General features: G+C 33.3%; 1 protein-coding gene and 1 long non-coding RNA gene across 6 annotated transcripts; both read left to right on the top strand.

Annotated features, from left to right (window-relative positions):
- Positions 1–438: 438 nt before the first annotated feature.
- Positions 439–2,117, top strand: LOC114164668 (uncharacterized). Its single transcript, XR_003599580.2, has 3 exons — positions 439–648; positions 757–827; positions 1,862–2,117. It is a non-coding gene; the product is annotated as an uncharacterized LOC114164668 (long non-coding RNA).
- Positions 2,118–2,507: 390 nt separating this feature from the next.
- VPS45 (vacuolar protein sorting 45) lies at positions 2,508–12,205 on the top strand. 5 transcript variants are annotated; one of them, XR_014984584.1, is made up of 14 exons: positions 2,508–3,148; positions 3,786–3,987; positions 4,095–4,174; positions 4,830–5,057; positions 5,364–5,489; positions 5,582–5,662; positions 5,761–5,902; positions 6,398–6,576; positions 8,513–8,668; positions 8,974–9,081; positions 9,173–9,297; positions 9,653–9,726; positions 9,808–11,293; positions 11,678–12,205. XR_014984584.1 is itself a non-coding variant. In XM_085666504.1 (13 exons), the coding sequence occupies exons 1-13, from the start codon at positions 3,059–3,061 to the stop codon at positions 11,733–11,735; spliced, it is 1,707 nt and encodes a 568-aa protein (XP_085522630.1). In that variant the 5' UTR covers positions 2,511–3,058; the 3' UTR covers positions 11,736–12,205. The 5 variants fall into 5 exon arrangements, 2 of the variants coding, with proteins under 2 accessions (XP_085522630.1, XP_027902211.2); XR_014984583.1 differs by having other exon boundaries at positions 9,653–11,293; XR_014984585.1 differs by having other exon boundaries at positions 2,510–3,148; positions 9,176–9,297; positions 9,653–11,293.
- Positions 12,206–17,495: the final 5,290 nt, after the last annotated feature.

Raw genomic sequence — 17,495 nt, 5'->3', positions numbered from 1 at the left:
AAATTTCTGTCTCATTATTTCTCATCTTTATTGTTTTAGTTTATTTTAATATATTTGATTTATAAAATAAATTTTTTTAACTATTTTTCTAGAAGTTTCATTTGTCCTAAATTATCAAATAATTATCAGTTACATTCTATTCCGATAAAAACATTTTCATCAAATAAGAAAATATTTCTTACTGTAACTTTTTCAAATAAAAATATTTCACTATTGTAATTGGTATAATTAATATTTTTTAAGGTATGCACCATTTTAATACGCACATAACATTACAAATATTTAGTTTTTGTTTTTTGCTATATTTTTAAGAGATAAAAGAAAGAAAAAAGAAGAAGAAAAAACAAAAAAAAAAAAAAAGTAAAAGGCAATTTTGTGAATGAAGACTACTTATACATAAAGACTTTGTTTGTGAGATCCACTTCATATCTTCTCTTTTCTTTCCCTTTTAGTCTCACCTTATCATTGCTGCCACACTCACAAAACAACACAATTTCACTTCACCTTCTCCATTCTGTTTTCTCTGCCATCTCTCTAAACCAGTGAATTGAAGCTACCATTCTAATTCACTCTCCAATTCTACAGCAGCAAACGAACCTGGACCCAAGCAGAAAACTTCTCCCATTATTGAATTCCCTCTCCATCCATGTAAGTTAACTCCAGTTTCCCTTTTTTCTTCAATTTCGAATCCGGGAATTCCATCTGTGCTAAGTCAATTTAGGATTTACATTCTCACCCTATGAACCTGTATTTCAGCTCCCTAAGTTGTGCGTTTGGAGGTGCTCACTGTTATAAAAAGGGGTCTTGCTTGTGAGTAAATTCTAGAGGTAAGGGAAGCTAATCGGAATTCTTCTTATTTAAACCGTGAATCGTGTTTGATTGAAGCTTTGTGTGCTGAATTGATGTTTGAAACGCATGTGTGGATGTTTGATTGTTGCTTGCCATGAATTCAATGCTCCTGCATGTGGGAACAGTGGAGTAACCTGGTATTTTCGCCTAGGCGGGTGGTTCTCGCCCAAGCGAAAACACCAAAAAACCCACCCTTGTTCCTGCACGAAGTTTCGCCTAGGCGAGCTGGAGTCGCTTAAGCGAGAGATACTCTTGTCTAAGCGAACCAGTTTAGCCTGAGCGAGAGTTCGCCCAGTTTTTAAGTTTTGCCATTGTTAGGGCCTCGCTCAGGCGAGACTGACTCGCTTAAGCGAGATGGCTTCTCGCCTGGGCTAGAATGTCTAGCTTAAGTGAGAGTCACTGCAGTGGGGCACCTCAGCTTCTGTTTTAAAGAGTAAAATGATATGTTCTAATGTGGTTTTGTCCAAATAAACTCTTATATGCTTGAAATGTCATTATTAATGTATTGTGTGATGAATTGGATGAATACGAGTTATAAAGAGTGGTGGCTGGAATAGAATTTCAAGGGAAATTCAGGTGAACTTGTTAGTGTGTGTAAGGACGTGTGGAATCCATATTGGTTGGTATCCTGAAACTCCAATAATCATTCACGCTCAGATAGAGCAAAATGGATTATGTCGTGAGGAGTAGCAGGAGGTCCTAGTCTTTAGACTTGATCAAGTCCTAGAAGCGAAGGGGACTTACCCTGGGAACGGTCAGGTGATAACTCCTTGTGTCCAGACTCTGCAGAGTCTGGGAACCGTTACAGGTACAAGCCACCAAGAGCTCCATTGTCGCTTACACAATCTGGATATCGAGTCTAGAAATTATACTATTGAACTATGTGTTATGAATGATGTTTATGTTGAATTGTATTATTTTCTCTTATTTCAGTTAGCTTACCCTTTTGTTTATGTTTGCTTGTCCTTATGTGTTCTCCTTTGCAATGATCACCCATGGTTGGTGTGAGTAGAGCCGAATTCAGATGATGATGCCCCCTTTTGAGCAGGAATTGATCCTTACTCAATGTTGTTATAGTTTTGGGCCAGATTTTGTGGAGTTTTAACTTGACGCGTAACTTAGGCATTCTTCTTCTATCTACCCTTGACTTCCATGGATTGTATGGCTATTTTTGGATGACTGTACCAACGGTATATACTTATGTGTATATGACTGTTATTTCTATTATCTACTATGCTTGATCATAATATAATATTTTTTATTTGATAGCGTAAAAAACTATTAAATGGGATGTTACATTATTTGATCAAGAAATGAAATTAAGAAAGTGGATATGAGTAACAAATGAAATAAATATAAAATTGTTCGGATTAAGAAAAAATATATAATTCGAACGGAGTTGAGAAAAAAGTTTATATATGATAAGATATATATAATAAATTAAAAAAATATATTTTAATTAATAAAATTAAATAATTATTATTTGAGAATAAATATAATATAAATATTTTATTATTATTATTATTAATATTATTATTAATTTTTATTAAAATATCAATTTATTTATATTATTATTAATTAACATAATAATAATATTATTATTATTATTTAACATATTAAATGCCCCCTTTTCTTCTTCTTCTTCCTCTACGTATTAAACAATCGTCATTTCCCTTCTCCAGCCAGCATCATGGTCCACCACAACCAGTACCAAGGACGACCACCAACAGATTGAGCTCCACTACTGACCAGTATCTGCCTTCATCGATGGACACAGAAGCACACACAAAATCTCTATTTTAAAGTCAAATGTTTTAGGGTCAAATATGTAATTGCATAATAAATGTATAATATTTCCCTTCTTCTCTCTCCATCGAACCGAAGATGTTTCGTACCCTCTTCCCGCAAATCTGTCTCACCGTATTACTCCAAATCTACTGAAACAAACGCGCGCGCCTTCAACTCGCTTTCCTCGTCTACAGAAAACACCTAGAAACAAACACAGCGTAAAAGGGTACGCTACCAAATTGCGATCCATTCATTGCTTCCATAAAAGGCTGCGTTGGAGCGAAGTCGTTCGTCGTCCTCGATCATGGATCTGAATTGTGAATTGTGAACTCCGAATCCCTGCTCTCCCGTGCTCCTTCATTCGCCCTATCAATTTGTCTCCACGGAGAGATTCAAGTCCTACACGCACACACAACACAAGATGGTGGTAGCTTCCTCCGCGCGTGATTATATCAACCGCATCTTGCAAGACATCTCCGGCATGAAGGTTCTAATCCTTGATTCACAAACGGTACGCTGCACCTTCCCTCAATGATCTTCCATAATGTTGGGAAATCCGATCAGAATATCATCCTGTTGATTTTCTTTTCCTTTTTTCTTTTTAAATAAAAAGCACTTGTGTTGCGCACAGTTGGCTCGATTTTTCGTCTTTGTTTCAATATTTTTTCAATTTTCGCTGAGTTTTAGACAATTAATTGCCACTCGTGATAATTCGAATTATTTGTTTATTGGATTGGGATCATTGTGCAGTGCCGGTGAGACTCCGCATTACATGTATGTTTGGTGTGTTTACATATATCTATGTATTATGTATGTATATATGTATTTTTCATCAAGGGAAATAAAATGACGAGGCTCCCTACCTTCAACAATTATAATGGATTGATTTATTTTATGATATAGTTCTCTACTAACATTAGGTTTTTAAATTATAGCGTTGATACAATTGTGTAAAGTCACTCTCTGAGTTTTTATGGCCTAGAAACTAAAGAATTATGATCTGGCTTATTCTACTTTGTTTTACTTTATCAAAATCATATGTCAACTTGCCAAACAGACTTGGTTAGTAGAATCTATTTTGCTTGTCCTTGTTAAGGAGGAAAATGGTGTTCTGAAGTCGAATCTACTTTTTTGGCAAATTGATGCAGATTGGTGTTGTGAGTGTTGTGTATTCACAGTCAGAGCTTCTCCAGAAAGAAGTGTTTTTGGTTGAATTGGTAGATTCTATTTCCAATTCGAGTGAATCGATGTTGCATCTCAAGGCCGTTTACTTCCTTCGACCTACATCAGAGAATATCCAGTTTTTACGCCGCCAGCTGGCTAGTCCTAGATTTGGAGAGTATCACCTATGTAGGTTCTTTAAATTTTATGCTTGAATGTTAGATAAGCTGTGGTGCAGTACATCCTTTAGAATTTAATTTTTAATTTTCCCTTGTTAATTAGTAATGCTTTCCCAGTTTTCTCCAACATATTGAAGGACACTCAGATTCACATTCTTGCTGATTCCGATGAACAGGAAGTTGTCCAGCAGGTTCAGGTAGCTGTTTATGCATGCACTGTACTGCAATTTTTATTTTTTTCCCCATTTGGACTTGAGACTTTACTATTTTTGATAGTTTCTGAACTTTGTTGGAAGTCCCACATCAACTAGAGATAAGACCAATTCACAATATATAAATGGGTGCAAACCTCACTTTACAAAGTGGTTTTATAAGGTTAAATTAAGCTTAAAGTCCACTTCTTAATATGATATCAGAGTCATAGAGCCTATCCTAATAAAATTTGTTGTTTGTTGAGTCTATTAGTTTACCCGCTATTGGGCCGCTATCAATCCTCCCATTAATATTTGGTTATATTAAGGTTGAGTTAAACTTAAAGTCCACTTCTTAAGAAACTCATTTAATTTTTTTGTGACATGCTTGTCTGAGAATACATTTTAAAATAGATATGAAAATTACACATCATTTGATTGTATCACAAAAGTATTACGAGTTTGCATGAAAAAAATCCTGGATGTATCAAGAAATGATATATGCCACTTTATTGCCCCTCCTATCCTATGATTGCATACTATTGCAGTCTTTATCTGAAAAATGGCTCCATATTTGTTGATTATGAAGCCTTCAACCCCTCCCCCCCTACCAACACTCTGTGTTGAAAACTTTAATTCTGATACAATTGTTGTCCTGCAGGAGTTCTATGCAGATTTTGTTGCAATTGATCCTTATCATTTCACTTTCCATGTGCCTTCACATTACATATATATGCTCCCAGCTGTGGTAGATCCTTCAACAGTGCAACGATTTTGTGACCGAGTTGTTGAAGGGCTTGCAGCTGTTTTTTTGGCACTAAAACGCAGACCAGTAATTAGGTATCAAAGGACATCTGACATTGCAAAAAGGATAGCACAGGAAGCAACTGTGAGTTCAAGTCCCCTTTTCTAACTCACTGCATTTTCTTTTATGTGAAATAATTATATTTGTATTTTAGAAATGCAGTTGTCAGTTTCTACAATGTATTCAAACTTTTATACCTTCATCATTCATATGATTCTGAATCAGCTCTTTTCTGAGTGTGTGTGTGTGTGTACTGCTGTGCACACAGTAATCTATATGTTATTTAGGCTGGCATTTTAGCTATGCATGTATCACAACATGCCATATTTATCATTATTGATTGTGCTGGCATATTAGTGAAAGCTAATTTACATTGTTGGGCTTGAACAGAAACTGATGTACCAAGAGGAAAGTGGTCTTTTTGACTTTAGGCGAATGGAAGTTTCTCCTCTCTTGTTAGTTATTGACAGGAGGGAGGATCCTGTAACCCCATTGCTAAATCAATGGACTTATCAGGTATCTGGGATATTAACAAAAGTCTAGTGCATATAATGTAATAAGTTGTTCATTCATATAAGAAATGCTCACTGTGGTGTTATACCGTACAGGCTATGGTTCATGAATTAATAGGAATCCAAGACAATAAAGTGGACTTAAAATCCATTGGTAAATTTCCAAATGATCAGGAGGTTAGATACATTTCTTACACATGGTGCTTGTGTTAAGTGTATTGCAGTACATAATTTGTGCCCATTGAAAAACAATTTTTTGCTATTTCTTGTTACAGGAGGTTGTGCTGTCATCGGAACAAGATCCCTTTTTCAAGGCTAACATGTATGAGAATTTTGGAGATATAGGTATGAATATCAAGCGAATGGTTGACGAATTTCAACAAGTGTCAAAAAGTAACCAGAACATCCAAACAATAGGTTTGTATTTTTTCATCCTCTCACATCAGAGTAAACTTTTCTTCAACAATTACACAGACAAAAACTTATGGTTTAATTACTCTTTTGGTTCCTGTTTTTGTCCAAAAATGTCAAGTTAGTCCTCCATTTTTTTTAATCTCGATTGTTAAAAATTGATGCAATTTGATCTTTTTTCTTACATTTCTTGAAGCATATCAATGATTTTTTATCAAAATTGATATTAGGATTATGTTAATTACTCCAACAAAGCAAACCATCCTTAGTAACAATTTAAATTTTGATGAAAAATCCTTGATCCATTTCTAGAAATTTAATGAAAAGGATCAAATTGCTTCAATTTTTCAAGAAGCGGAACCAAATTGTGTCTAAAGAACTGAAGGTCTAACTTGACATTTCTTGACGAACCCAGGGACCAAAAAAGTAATTAAACCAAAACTATTTATACTAGGTGGCATTGTATAAAATTCACCGATTTTATGATTTTACTCTTGACAGAGGACATGGCTAAATTTGTTGATAATTATCCTGAGTACAGAAAAATGCATGAAAATGTGACAAAACATGTTACTTTAGTAACCGAAATGAGCAAGATAGTTGATGAGCGAAAGCTTATGTCAGTTTCACAAACAGAACAGGAGTTGGCTTGCAATGGAGGACAAGGAGCTGCTTTTGAGGTATATATTATATAGTCTTAATTTATTGAAACATTCTCCTTTGATTTTGCTCAATTTTCATAAATTCTTGTAGGGCCATGGAGTAAAGCTTAAATTGATTTGTTAGTCCTTGGACTACTTTGAAATATTTAAATAGGTCCATACTACACTTTAAATTTGGGTCCTTGAACTTATAAATAGTTTTCTGTTGGGTCGTTGGGCTAGGTTCTCATAGAAACCAAATTGAAAAATAAGAACTGGAAGTATTATTTTTATGGAAGTAGTGACTGAATCAGAGGAATGATGAATGATCCTCTGTTACAAAACGTAAAGTATATGAGGATTGAAATTTTGACTATAAGTTTGATAGAGACTAGGGTATTATGGGGTGCCTAAGCCTCATATTGAGTAATATCATATACTCAGTTGAGTACATAAGTGGCTTGGTCTCTTTAACTGCTAGCATTTAAGGGAGGGTTTCTCAAGCACTTGGAAGCTTATCAATATGTATTAGCGCTGATTTTCAATATAAGTGGAGTGGGCCATAAAAGTTGACTGAAGTTTCACATAATGCAGTGCTTAAGTCCCAAATAAACTTTTATAGGATGCTAGGTGTACATTTATAAGTCACTTGATTCTCACCGCCTTTAATAGTTAGTATTTAAGGGAGGGTTCCCTTAATACTGAGGTCCTTATTAGAGCCAAACTCTTTCTCACAACACAAGTGTAAGAAATAAGAAAAGTGAGAACCTTTGTATTAGAGATATGATTTGATTATATTAAAGGTATAAGAGATATAATATTGATGGAGATCAGCTCATATCAATCAGAATCTGTTTGAGATCAGCACATATCAATCAGAATCATTCAATTCTTATTCGTACACCCCATGACAGGATTTAATGTAAATAAAATCAATTATTATTTTCTTATTTAGGTAGAGAATTTATAGGGAGAATTATTTACCTGATTTTTCAGGGATACATTGGTGTATAGATTGACTCCCTTGTATTCTATTTATACCCTTTTTTGTATTTTTCCCAAATCAGAAAATATATATGATATTTGCAGATTTGATAGGGAAAGATGTTTCTAGATACTTTCCATTATTAAGTATTGATTTTATTTATTATTATTATTGTAACTCTTTTTCATTATAAATAAAAATACTCATGTGCCAACACAAATAATTCATTGTATTCCTTCTCGGTTAATCTCTCTCCACTCATCAGTGCTTTAGAAAAATTAGTATTTGGTCTAGTGGACTGGGAGAATCCCGTCAAAAACAAGTTGAAGAAATGAAGAATCCTTCTGAAAGTTTTCTATGTACATTATAACTTGCTTTTCTTGTGCTCTGCACATGGGACTTGGTGCAGTATTTCTTTCGGCAGTTCTGAGAAATCAGAAAACTAATCTATGATAGTTTTTCATTTCAGTTCAAAGATTTGTTAGAACGTGCATGTTATCCCTCTTGTGATTAGTATAGCTTCTATCTTCATTAACTTCATATGATACCCTGAGAATTCAGAATCTACATATGTTTTCCCTCATAAGTTAAAAGTATCAACAATCAACAGTTAAGTATAAGATTAAACAAATCCTTGAAAAATATGTCTTTATTAGTTTGGTTTCATTTGCCCAAATAATTCATATGTCACAACAAACACGTATGGTTTATGAAACAATCTTGTTAGTTCAACCTCACGACCACCACATAAAATGTTTTCTTTTTCTATTTTTCCTTGCTACTTTTTGGATCTACAAATATTAATTGTCTATACATTAGTTTTTGTTTGTGGGGAATTTGAACCCATGACCTATCCTACCCTTCTTCCATTTACCACCAAGTCAACCTTGTATCCCTCTATTTTTAGTTGTTAATTGGCTATACATCTATTGATGAATGCTTTAAAACACCAGAGGTGATAAGTTATGTTTCTAATGTAATCTTTTGCAGGCAGTGACAAATCTACTAAACAATGAAAGTGTATCAGATCTGGACCGACTACGGTTAGTCATGTTGTATGCTTTACGATATGAGAAAGATAGCCCTGTTCAATTAATGCAGCTCTTCAACAAACTGGCTTCCAGATCTGCCAAGTACAAACCTGGGGTAAACTAATTTAAGCTGTTCCTTTTCTTAAATCCATTATTCTCGTGCAAGCATATCTGAATATCGTCCTTAAACCTTACAAGAACATGCACTTTTTAATCTTTGGATAATTGAATAGTGACGGTGAAACTTTTCTTCCTGTGCTATCTTTCCATGCCACTGTCTTTGGATTCTGAAAGTATAATTTGCATTCAAATGGACTGAAATTTAAATTTTGAACAGCATACAAATGGGTGCCACTGTTGTTTCTGATATAGTTACACAAGAAAGTTACTGATATTGATATCTTTATTATGGTGCAACAGCTTGTCCAGTTTCTTCTGAAGCAAGCGGGTGTTGACAAGAGAATGGGTGATCTTTTTGGAAATCGAGATCTAATGAATATTGCCCGTAACATGGCTCGAGGTTTGAAGGTAAGCATAGAAATATGATCATTGTATCATATCCTTAGTAGTCCAATCCATGTCTTCATGCTTAAAAAAACTTTCATTCTGAGCTTTTGAGCAGGGTGTTGAGAATGTTTACACCCAGCATCAGCCTCTTCTGTTTCAAATCATGGAAAGCATTGTCAAGGGGAGGTTGAGAGATGTGGACTACCCATTTGTTGGAAATCACTATCAACAGGGAAGGTTTGTTGCTATTAAATATAAGTTTCTCACTATATCTTATTTATGAATTTCTAGATGTAATTGTGTCTATCCAAAAGTGATGCTACTACATTGTTGCCTGATTTCTAAATAATGTGGTATTAATTGACACGACTCTACAAACTTCTCAGTTTTTAGTACTGACTATTTATCAAATTGATGTATTCAGTTACTCTTTTTACTTGTACCTCTCTCTATTATAAATAGATTACTCTATGTGTGGTTTATACATAAGGGAGATTAATCTCAATCCCTATTTTCTTTATTCTCAACAGTCTACAATTTAATGTGGCACCGCTTATGTGATAACTTATATTGGAAATCTATCATTTAACAGGGTGTCACAGGCCCCACTTTGGGGTTCGCTATATTGAGCTTTGAGAGCAAATTATTACTTGAGTATTTTTTGTAGTGAGTCCACACACTTGATGAGTACAAGATTCTGCAATTCTTTCAGCATTATACTCTAAGTGTATTTTATCCATTGTACAGATGCTATCTCCGAGGGAAGACAAATATTAATTCCCGTTCTTCCTATTCATAAGAAGTTTGAACTGACTTAATCTGCGTGGTTACCTTGCAAGACTTCTGTGATGTGGTAGTATTGACATCACATGATTTCATATCGGCAGCTTTGGTCTATGATCTATACTTTTAATAATACCCTCTCACAGACCTGTAACTTATGCATTCTGTTAAATGTGTTGTGTTCAACTAACAGGTGCCAGAGTAAACTATATTTTTGGAATTAATCTGATTAGTTATCTGATAATTCTATTGTAGTTCCATCAGAATTTTATGTGCTGCATTTTAAAAAAGATTATTTTGAAGTTCAGAAATTTTCAATTCAAAGTTCTGTTTAATGTTTGTTCCATATCCCGAGTCCCTCACGAATAATCTGGGAAAGGCTTTTTGATCAGTTCTATTAGACAGCAGGAAGCATTGAATACAATTAGACCTTTGTAAGTGTATTATAGGAAAAATGGTCAAAATAGGAATTAAACCTATTTTGTTAGGAATCCAAATATGAATTGGAAGTCTCACAAGTAAAAATAGAAAGTTGAGTGATATACAAGAAAAAAAAAAAGACCCACAGACATTGAGTCTTGTATGGAAAACTCAGACCTCCTGGTGGTGAATCTCCCTGGTCTATCCTACTAAAAGTTTGCTACCTCTAGTAGTTAGGATCAAGGGAAGTGTATTAAAATAAATGGGTGCAGAAAAGTATGTTCTGTGGTGGTAGAAACCTGTAGTAAAATCCAAGTATGAGTTGAAAGTCCCACATTGAGTAAAAATGAAAAAATTGAGTGTTATATAAGAAAACAAAAATGACCCACAAACATTGAGAGTTAAGGTTGTGTTGAAAATAGTGTCAAGTCTTTTATATAGGTAACTCATATCTCATTGGTGGTGAATCTGCCTAGTCTATCCTACTAAAACTTTCCCAAATATTTTATCTTTTGGCCTATTAGTTAGGATTTCTGATATGAGTTAGTTTCTGTTTTAGGAGTTACAGTGATTTTAGTTTTTAACAAAATTGGTACCCCAACTTTCTTTAAATAGGATCTCTGTTGTTGAAGAGGAGATATTTTCTTTTTGTTAGCCACAAACTGGACAGATTCCAGTGTGAAAGGAGGAATCTCTTGTGTACGTGATTTCTTTCAAAAACACAAAAAAAAAAAAAAATCAGGGATGAAAAGCCTTATCCATCTGTCATCTCAGAAATTCTAACAAGTAGACATAGAGTGCATTTGTAATATAAGTTTTTAATTTTAATTATTAGCCTTTATTATCATAGAATTAGTAAATAATCCAATTGTGTTATTGACGACTATATGAAACGCAGGCCACAGGATGTAATCATCTTCATTGTTGGTGGGACAACTTATGAGGAGTCTCGGTCTGTTGCTTTACAAAATGCCAACAATACCGGCATTCGGTTTATACTTGGTGGCTCTTCTGTTCTTAATTCTAAAAGGTATGATTTAGTCATAAAGATAGTTTGGATTTGATTAGTGGAGATGTTCACTTTTGATTGTGCTCTTAATTTAACATGACAGAATTGGTATTAGTTTTTTAATAACAGTTCCAATGTTATCTTCTTTAAGTAGTCGTCATAGTTTGGGCCAATAAGTCGATTGAAATATTGCATGAATTGAGTTATTGGCCTAGGTTTAAGTGATAAAGTTTATTGCGCTGGTCTTAAATTTGCCTTACAAATGTATGCTTTGTTGTTATATTTGATTATTCATTGGTTGGTTCAGGGTGCTTTAGTTAACTGCAAAAACATTCAACTTGCTCTAGACTATGTGAAATTCTAAATTTCTTAGCAACATAGATGTTTTTCTTTTTGAAATTACAGGTTTTTAAAGGACTTGGAAGAAGCTCAAAGGGTAGCTCGCTCTAGCACCACTGTTTGAACATCACAAAGAGGGTCTGAGCTATAAGGAAATTCTCCATGGAAAAAAACTCACAAGTTAGCCACCATGTTTGGAGTTGCAACCAAGACCAAAAACTCTATAAAAACATAGCAAACCCCCTATTTTATTATTAATTCCCTATCTTAGATTCTTGGACTTCTCTCTAGAATTTCTCTTGCACTTTCACTTGTAATATTTTTATACTAGAGAGACACAGGGAAAGGGCAGCAACTCCTAGTATCACTTGTTAAAATCAACATGAGTTGTTGAACTTCCTTGCATTAGGATTAGATGTAGCTAGCTCTCTGAATCCCAACACGTTTTCATATCATCGAGTTATTTGTTGTAAACTTTAAGTTCTGGATTATTACTATTTTACAACCAATATGTTGTAGTGACAAATCCAAATTGAGTATAGTTTTCAATAAAGATCGATCAAATCCAAGTCGATACGATATTTGGTACTACAATCGATCCGGTGCATTTGCTTGTGTGTTTACTCTAATCCAGAGGTTCATCAATTGTCACATTTTCATTCATTGAGAATCAATTTACGAGCTCAAGGTCAATTCAAGATTGATAGATTCTCTATTTGTTTTGTTCTTGAATTTGTGGTTCATCTATTTACATTTTCCCTTCTTGTTTATGCAATTTAATTTGTGCTCTTTAACTTTCAATTGGTTAATGTTCTTGCTATTTAATTTTCTTGCTCTTTAATGTTCTTGCACCTTAATTTTCTCTATACAATTTTCTTCTTTACATTTTTTTTTTCAGCAACTATATATTTTATTTTCCATGACTTTAAATTTTCTTGGAACGACATTTTATTTCACTATACATTAATTCTCTGATTTTAATTGTCCACTTGTGTTTACTCTTTTTCAAAACCTAAATCCCCAAATTAATTTTAAATGAAATAATACTAAGGATTGAATACAATTTTGTCCTCTGAGATCGACTTAAGTTGTGCTCTATATTGTAAAATTTAGAGAAATTTAGTTTTATTTAAAATTGCTTATGACAGTGGTTATCACCTATGATGTTGTCCTAAAGAGTCTTAAAAATTGAAAATTTGATTAATCCTTGAATCTTGAAGACTTTGTTTTGTCCTTGCTTAGTCTAGAAGTTTAGTGATTTAATGTGTGTCTCTTGCAGTTATTTAAGCTGTTAAAGAAGTGTTTAATAGGTTGTGCATATAGATATGTGATTAATATATCAAATTGACTGAATAACAACCAATCAACTGCTTTTATTTACTTAAGTGAAATCAATCAATTGACAGTTGCTTTTAATCGATTTAATATATTAGTTAGTATAGCCTACATGATCTCTCTTTGTCTTTGAGATGAGTGGCTTTTGAAAATTGAGAAAAACATTTTTGAAAAAGCTGTCACACACAATCTTGAAGAGAATCAGATGTGCTACAATAAAGTTACTGTGTGGTTTCTTATAGTTGGAAGAGTCTCCAATGTGATCTTGATGAAAGATCTTCATTTAGCTAGGGAGAGTTAAGCATTCAGGTGTTGTATTATCCTATATTTTATTGTGTAGTTTGTATTTGTATTGTGATTTCAGGTCTGCCAGAAGGTGTTCTTGTTATTTGGTAAGTTTCTTCTTGTGTGAGTCAAGAAGGTTGTATTCAGTTATATTTTCTTTTCAAGAAGTTGTTTGTAAGGATCTTGTAATTCTTTGATAGCATAAAGCCAAACTCAGCTTGTTTTGGCTAACTAGATGTAACTCCTTGTGAGTGAACCAATAAAAATAAACTTAAATCTTTGTTAGAAAATCTATTATAATCAAGTGATCAAATATTAATTTTGGTTAGTTGACATTATCTTGATTAATCTGTGACATAAAGTTACTAAAATCTAAAACATGGTTGATGTGTGAAAAATAAATGAAAACATTTTTAATTTGTTGATCAATTGTTTTAATCAATTAAATGAGTGATACTAGTCTAAGTTTCTTGGTCAATCAGAATCAACACAATAGTTTTTGAAAACTATTTTAATTGAACACTAGTTTTCACAAGCCAATTCAACACAACCCCCTATGGATAATTTTACTATTTATGGTTCTTCATTTTATGTTTAGGGAGTTATAGACAATATTGACAATAACGTGCTAAATTTTGAAAAAATGTCATTTTATAGTGACTAAAGGTATGGTCTTAAGACACCTATTTTTTAGAGAGGCATTAAGGTTGATAAAGTTAAACTTGATATGATTACTTCTCTTTCTTAACTCGTGCTTTTGCGGGAAGTGTATTCTTTTCTAGGTCATGCAGGATTTTATAAGAAATTTATATGAGATTTTAGTAAGATCGCCCTACCATTGTCCAACCTTCTTCAAAAAGATGTTTTCGTTTTAACATATCATGTAGAGAGGCATGTGAGGAGTTAAACAAGAGACTTACAATTCTCCTATCATGCAACCTTATTGCGAACTTCCTTTACATTTCATGCGTGTCTCTAACTATGCACTTAGTGTTGTTTTATTACAAAGAGTTCGTAAAATCCCTCATGTTATAGCTTATGCCTCTTGCACATATTACACAACCTAGGCTATTTATACCACCATTGAGAATGAGCTTTAGCTATTGTGTTTACAATAGATCAATTTCATTTTTATTTTTTTTGGCTCAACACTACTCTATTTTTACCATGAAACATTGAAATTTTTGTTGAAAAAGCCTAAAGTTAAACCCTGCTTGATCATAAGAATGCTTCTCCTTCAAGAGTTTGAGATGGTTACCAAAGATAGGAGTGGTGCAAAAATTCAGGTGATAAGTCATTTGAGCAGGATAAAGGGGACCATAGATCCATTTCCTATAAGAGATTATTTACCTAATGGTCATTTATTATTTTTGTACTTTTTACACTTTGCACCTTGGTTTACAAATATTGTTCATTATTTGTTGCATCTGTTGTAACTCCTCATTCATCTATGACTCATATGTACGAGTGATGCAACATGTTATGTTTGGGATTATCCACATCTATGGCGATTTTATAGTGATTGTATTCTTGGCAATGAGTTTTAGGCTATTCTTTATTTTTGCCATTCCACACATGTATGAGGTCACTTTGGTCCATAGAAGACAACAAAGAGAGTATTGGAGGGTGGATTCTATTAGCCGACCATTCTCAGAGATACGTATCATATAACCACCATTCTCAGAGCGTGAAGGACTATTACCGATAGACATGAGATGTCCCAAGAACACATTATTTTTTGTGAGATTTTTTATGTGTGGGGTGTTGTTATGTGTTGTTTATATAAGTGATCAGGAGAGTCATTCTTGCAACAGGACTATAAAATCTATGCTCCAAAAGTATTAGGTTACAACCCAAACTAATGGACAAGTTGATGTTCTTAATAAAGAAATTAGGATGATGTATCAAAAATTGGTTCACCCTAATAGGAAAGATTGGAGCAAGATATTAGATGACCGGTCTCACAAAATAGCTTACCAGACACCATTAAGCATGTCCCCATTTCTTGTAGTTTTTTGTAAAACATGCCACCTTTTATTGGAGTTTGGGTGTCATGCTTATTGGATAATGAAGAGTTGTAACTTGACACTTGATCAAACTAGTACAAAGAGGAGGCTTCAATTACATAAGCTTAATGAGATTTTCGTGATGAACTATGAGAACTCTAAGATCTATAAAGAAAAAAGTGAGAAAATTCCATGATAATAAGATCTTGAGGAAAGAGTTCCTTGTGAGTTAGAACATGTTATTTTTTAACTCTAAGTTAAAGCTGGTTGTTGGTAAGCTTTCTTTTAGATGGGATCAAACTTTTTTTATTAATGTTTTTTTTTTCATGGTGTAGTTGAGATAAAAGACGAGGATATTGGTAAATTTTTCAAGATTAATCACCACCTGTTGAAGTTGTTCTAGAGAGCATACTTATAGGTGAGGCCTAGGTGTTGATGCAAAGATCTTTGATGGAGGTCGACCAAGTTGATAATGGCTAACTTTTTTTTAGTTTTATTCTACCTTCTTTTATTTTTTATTTTATTTTTGTTTTTATTTGATTAGTGTTGTTTTGTTGGCTTAGTTTTCTCTTTGTAGTACATTCTCATATTGATGATAATGTTTTATTCAAGTGCAAGGGAGTGCATTGTTATTACCAATTAGGATTTTCATTGTTTTAGCATATTTTTCACTAGATTCCTATATTTTTAAAACTTTTGTAAGCAATCTTAGTTTCATCATTCTTAGAAGTTTCAAGCATGATAGATCTATTTCTTACATTTTAGCATATTAAGTTTTCCATGATAATTAGTTCGTGTATCATTTTTGGTAAAAATATACATTAGTAAGATTTGAGTATCTTTTTTTCTTATGTGATTCACTCATGTTTGTAAGTATTCTCGAACTTGACTTTATTCTTTTTTATACTACTTGTTCACATGCATATGGATATTATTTAGAGTTTCTTTAATTTTCAACTACATAATCAACTTGATCTACGTTACATTGATTCTAATTTACCTTCAAGCCTTATCTACTAACCCTTTTCTTAATGCTTTTGTCGTCCTTTATGGCCGAATTAGGTGGAGTCAATCCTGGTTGAATTCGATCGAATCGACCTTGATCGAAATTTTGGCAAAATATGACCTAGTTAACACTAAGATAAATTTGGCCGAGACGACTTTGTTTGAATTCGGCCAAATTTGGCCAAGTTGACCCCAACCAAAATTCAGAAAAATTTGGTTAAGTCAACATCGACAGAAATTTTGTCCAATGTGACCAAGTTGGCCTTGACAAAAAATTGACCGAATTCACCCTAGTCGAAATTTTCCAAAATTTAGCTAAGTCAACCTTAGTCGAAATTTGGCCAAATCGATCCCGATTGAAATTCAGCTAAATAGATCTAGACGAAATTCGACTAAGTCGACCTGTCTGAATTCCACCGAGTCGTCCCTAGGTAAAATTGGCCGAATGTGGCAAAGTTGGCATGACTAAAATTCAACCAAATTTGGCCAAATCGACCTTGGCCGAATTCGGCCATGTCCACCCTTACCTAAATTTGTCAAATTGAACTGAGTTTACGCCAGCCAAAATTTGGCCGAAGTCGATCTAGTTAGTTCCATCGAAATTTGACTGAATTTAAATATTTTAAGTTGACTATTATATTTTTTAAATTTAATTTCAAAATTGTATATATTAAAATAAATATTGTTAAAATGAAATTTTATCTAATAAGAAAAATTCAATTATTTTATCCAAACAAGAAACTCAAGTATAAGGTATTCCAGTTACTCTATCCAAAACAAGTAATTTAGAAATTGATGAGAATTCAATTGTAAGAATTTCAAATGCAATACATTTCAATTTCTTAGAATTATTAAAATACTTCATCTAAATACATTGAGCTTTTTTTTTCATTTGATGAATTGAGGTTTTGATGCATTGTGAGTTTATTGGAAGTAGATTAAAAAAGACAAAAGGCACAAGAAAATGAGAAAAATTGAAACGTATGTGGTTTGAGATGAAAAAACAATGAAAAATGGATGAAAGAAAAAAAAATGAATGTTGGATTTTAGCTTCATGATAGATAGCTTTCTACTTATTTTAACTCATTTCCCTTTGGTCCTCTTCCTTCTTTGGTTTATAGTTTTGTGCTCCTTCTTTTAGTCTCCTTTACCTCGACAACATTACAAGCTTATGAAAAGTCCTTTGAATCTTTAGTTGTATGTATTTCAAGTAGAGTAAAAAAAAGACTTGTAAAGCCTAGAGTAATGCTTAC

The sequence above is a fragment of the Vigna unguiculata genome, chromosome 9 (assembly GCF_037176805.1).
Source record: "Vigna unguiculata cultivar grain cowpea cultivar isolate G323 ecotype 2 chromosome 9, ASM3717680v1, whole genome shotgun sequence".
NCBI classification, from domain to species: domain Eukaryota; kingdom Viridiplantae; phylum Streptophyta; class Magnoliopsida; order Fabales; family Fabaceae; genus Vigna; species Vigna unguiculata.
This window is presented reverse-complemented; position numbering and strand designations above follow the sequence as displayed.

Excerpts from the sequence above, each read along its gene's own strand:
- VPS45 (XM_085666504.1), top strand. The coding sequence starts at position 3,059 with ATGGTGGTAGCTTCCTCCGCGCGTGATTATATCAACCGCATCTTGCAA. Across the intron at positions 3,149-3,785 it reads TAATCCTTGATTCACAAACG|ATTGGTGTTGTGAGTGTTGT; the intron begins GTACGCTGCACC and ends AAATTGATGCAG. Across the intron at positions 9,298-11,161 it reads AATCACTATCAACAGGGAAG|GCCACAGGATGTAATCATCT; the intron begins GTTTGTTGCTAT and ends TATGAAACGCAG.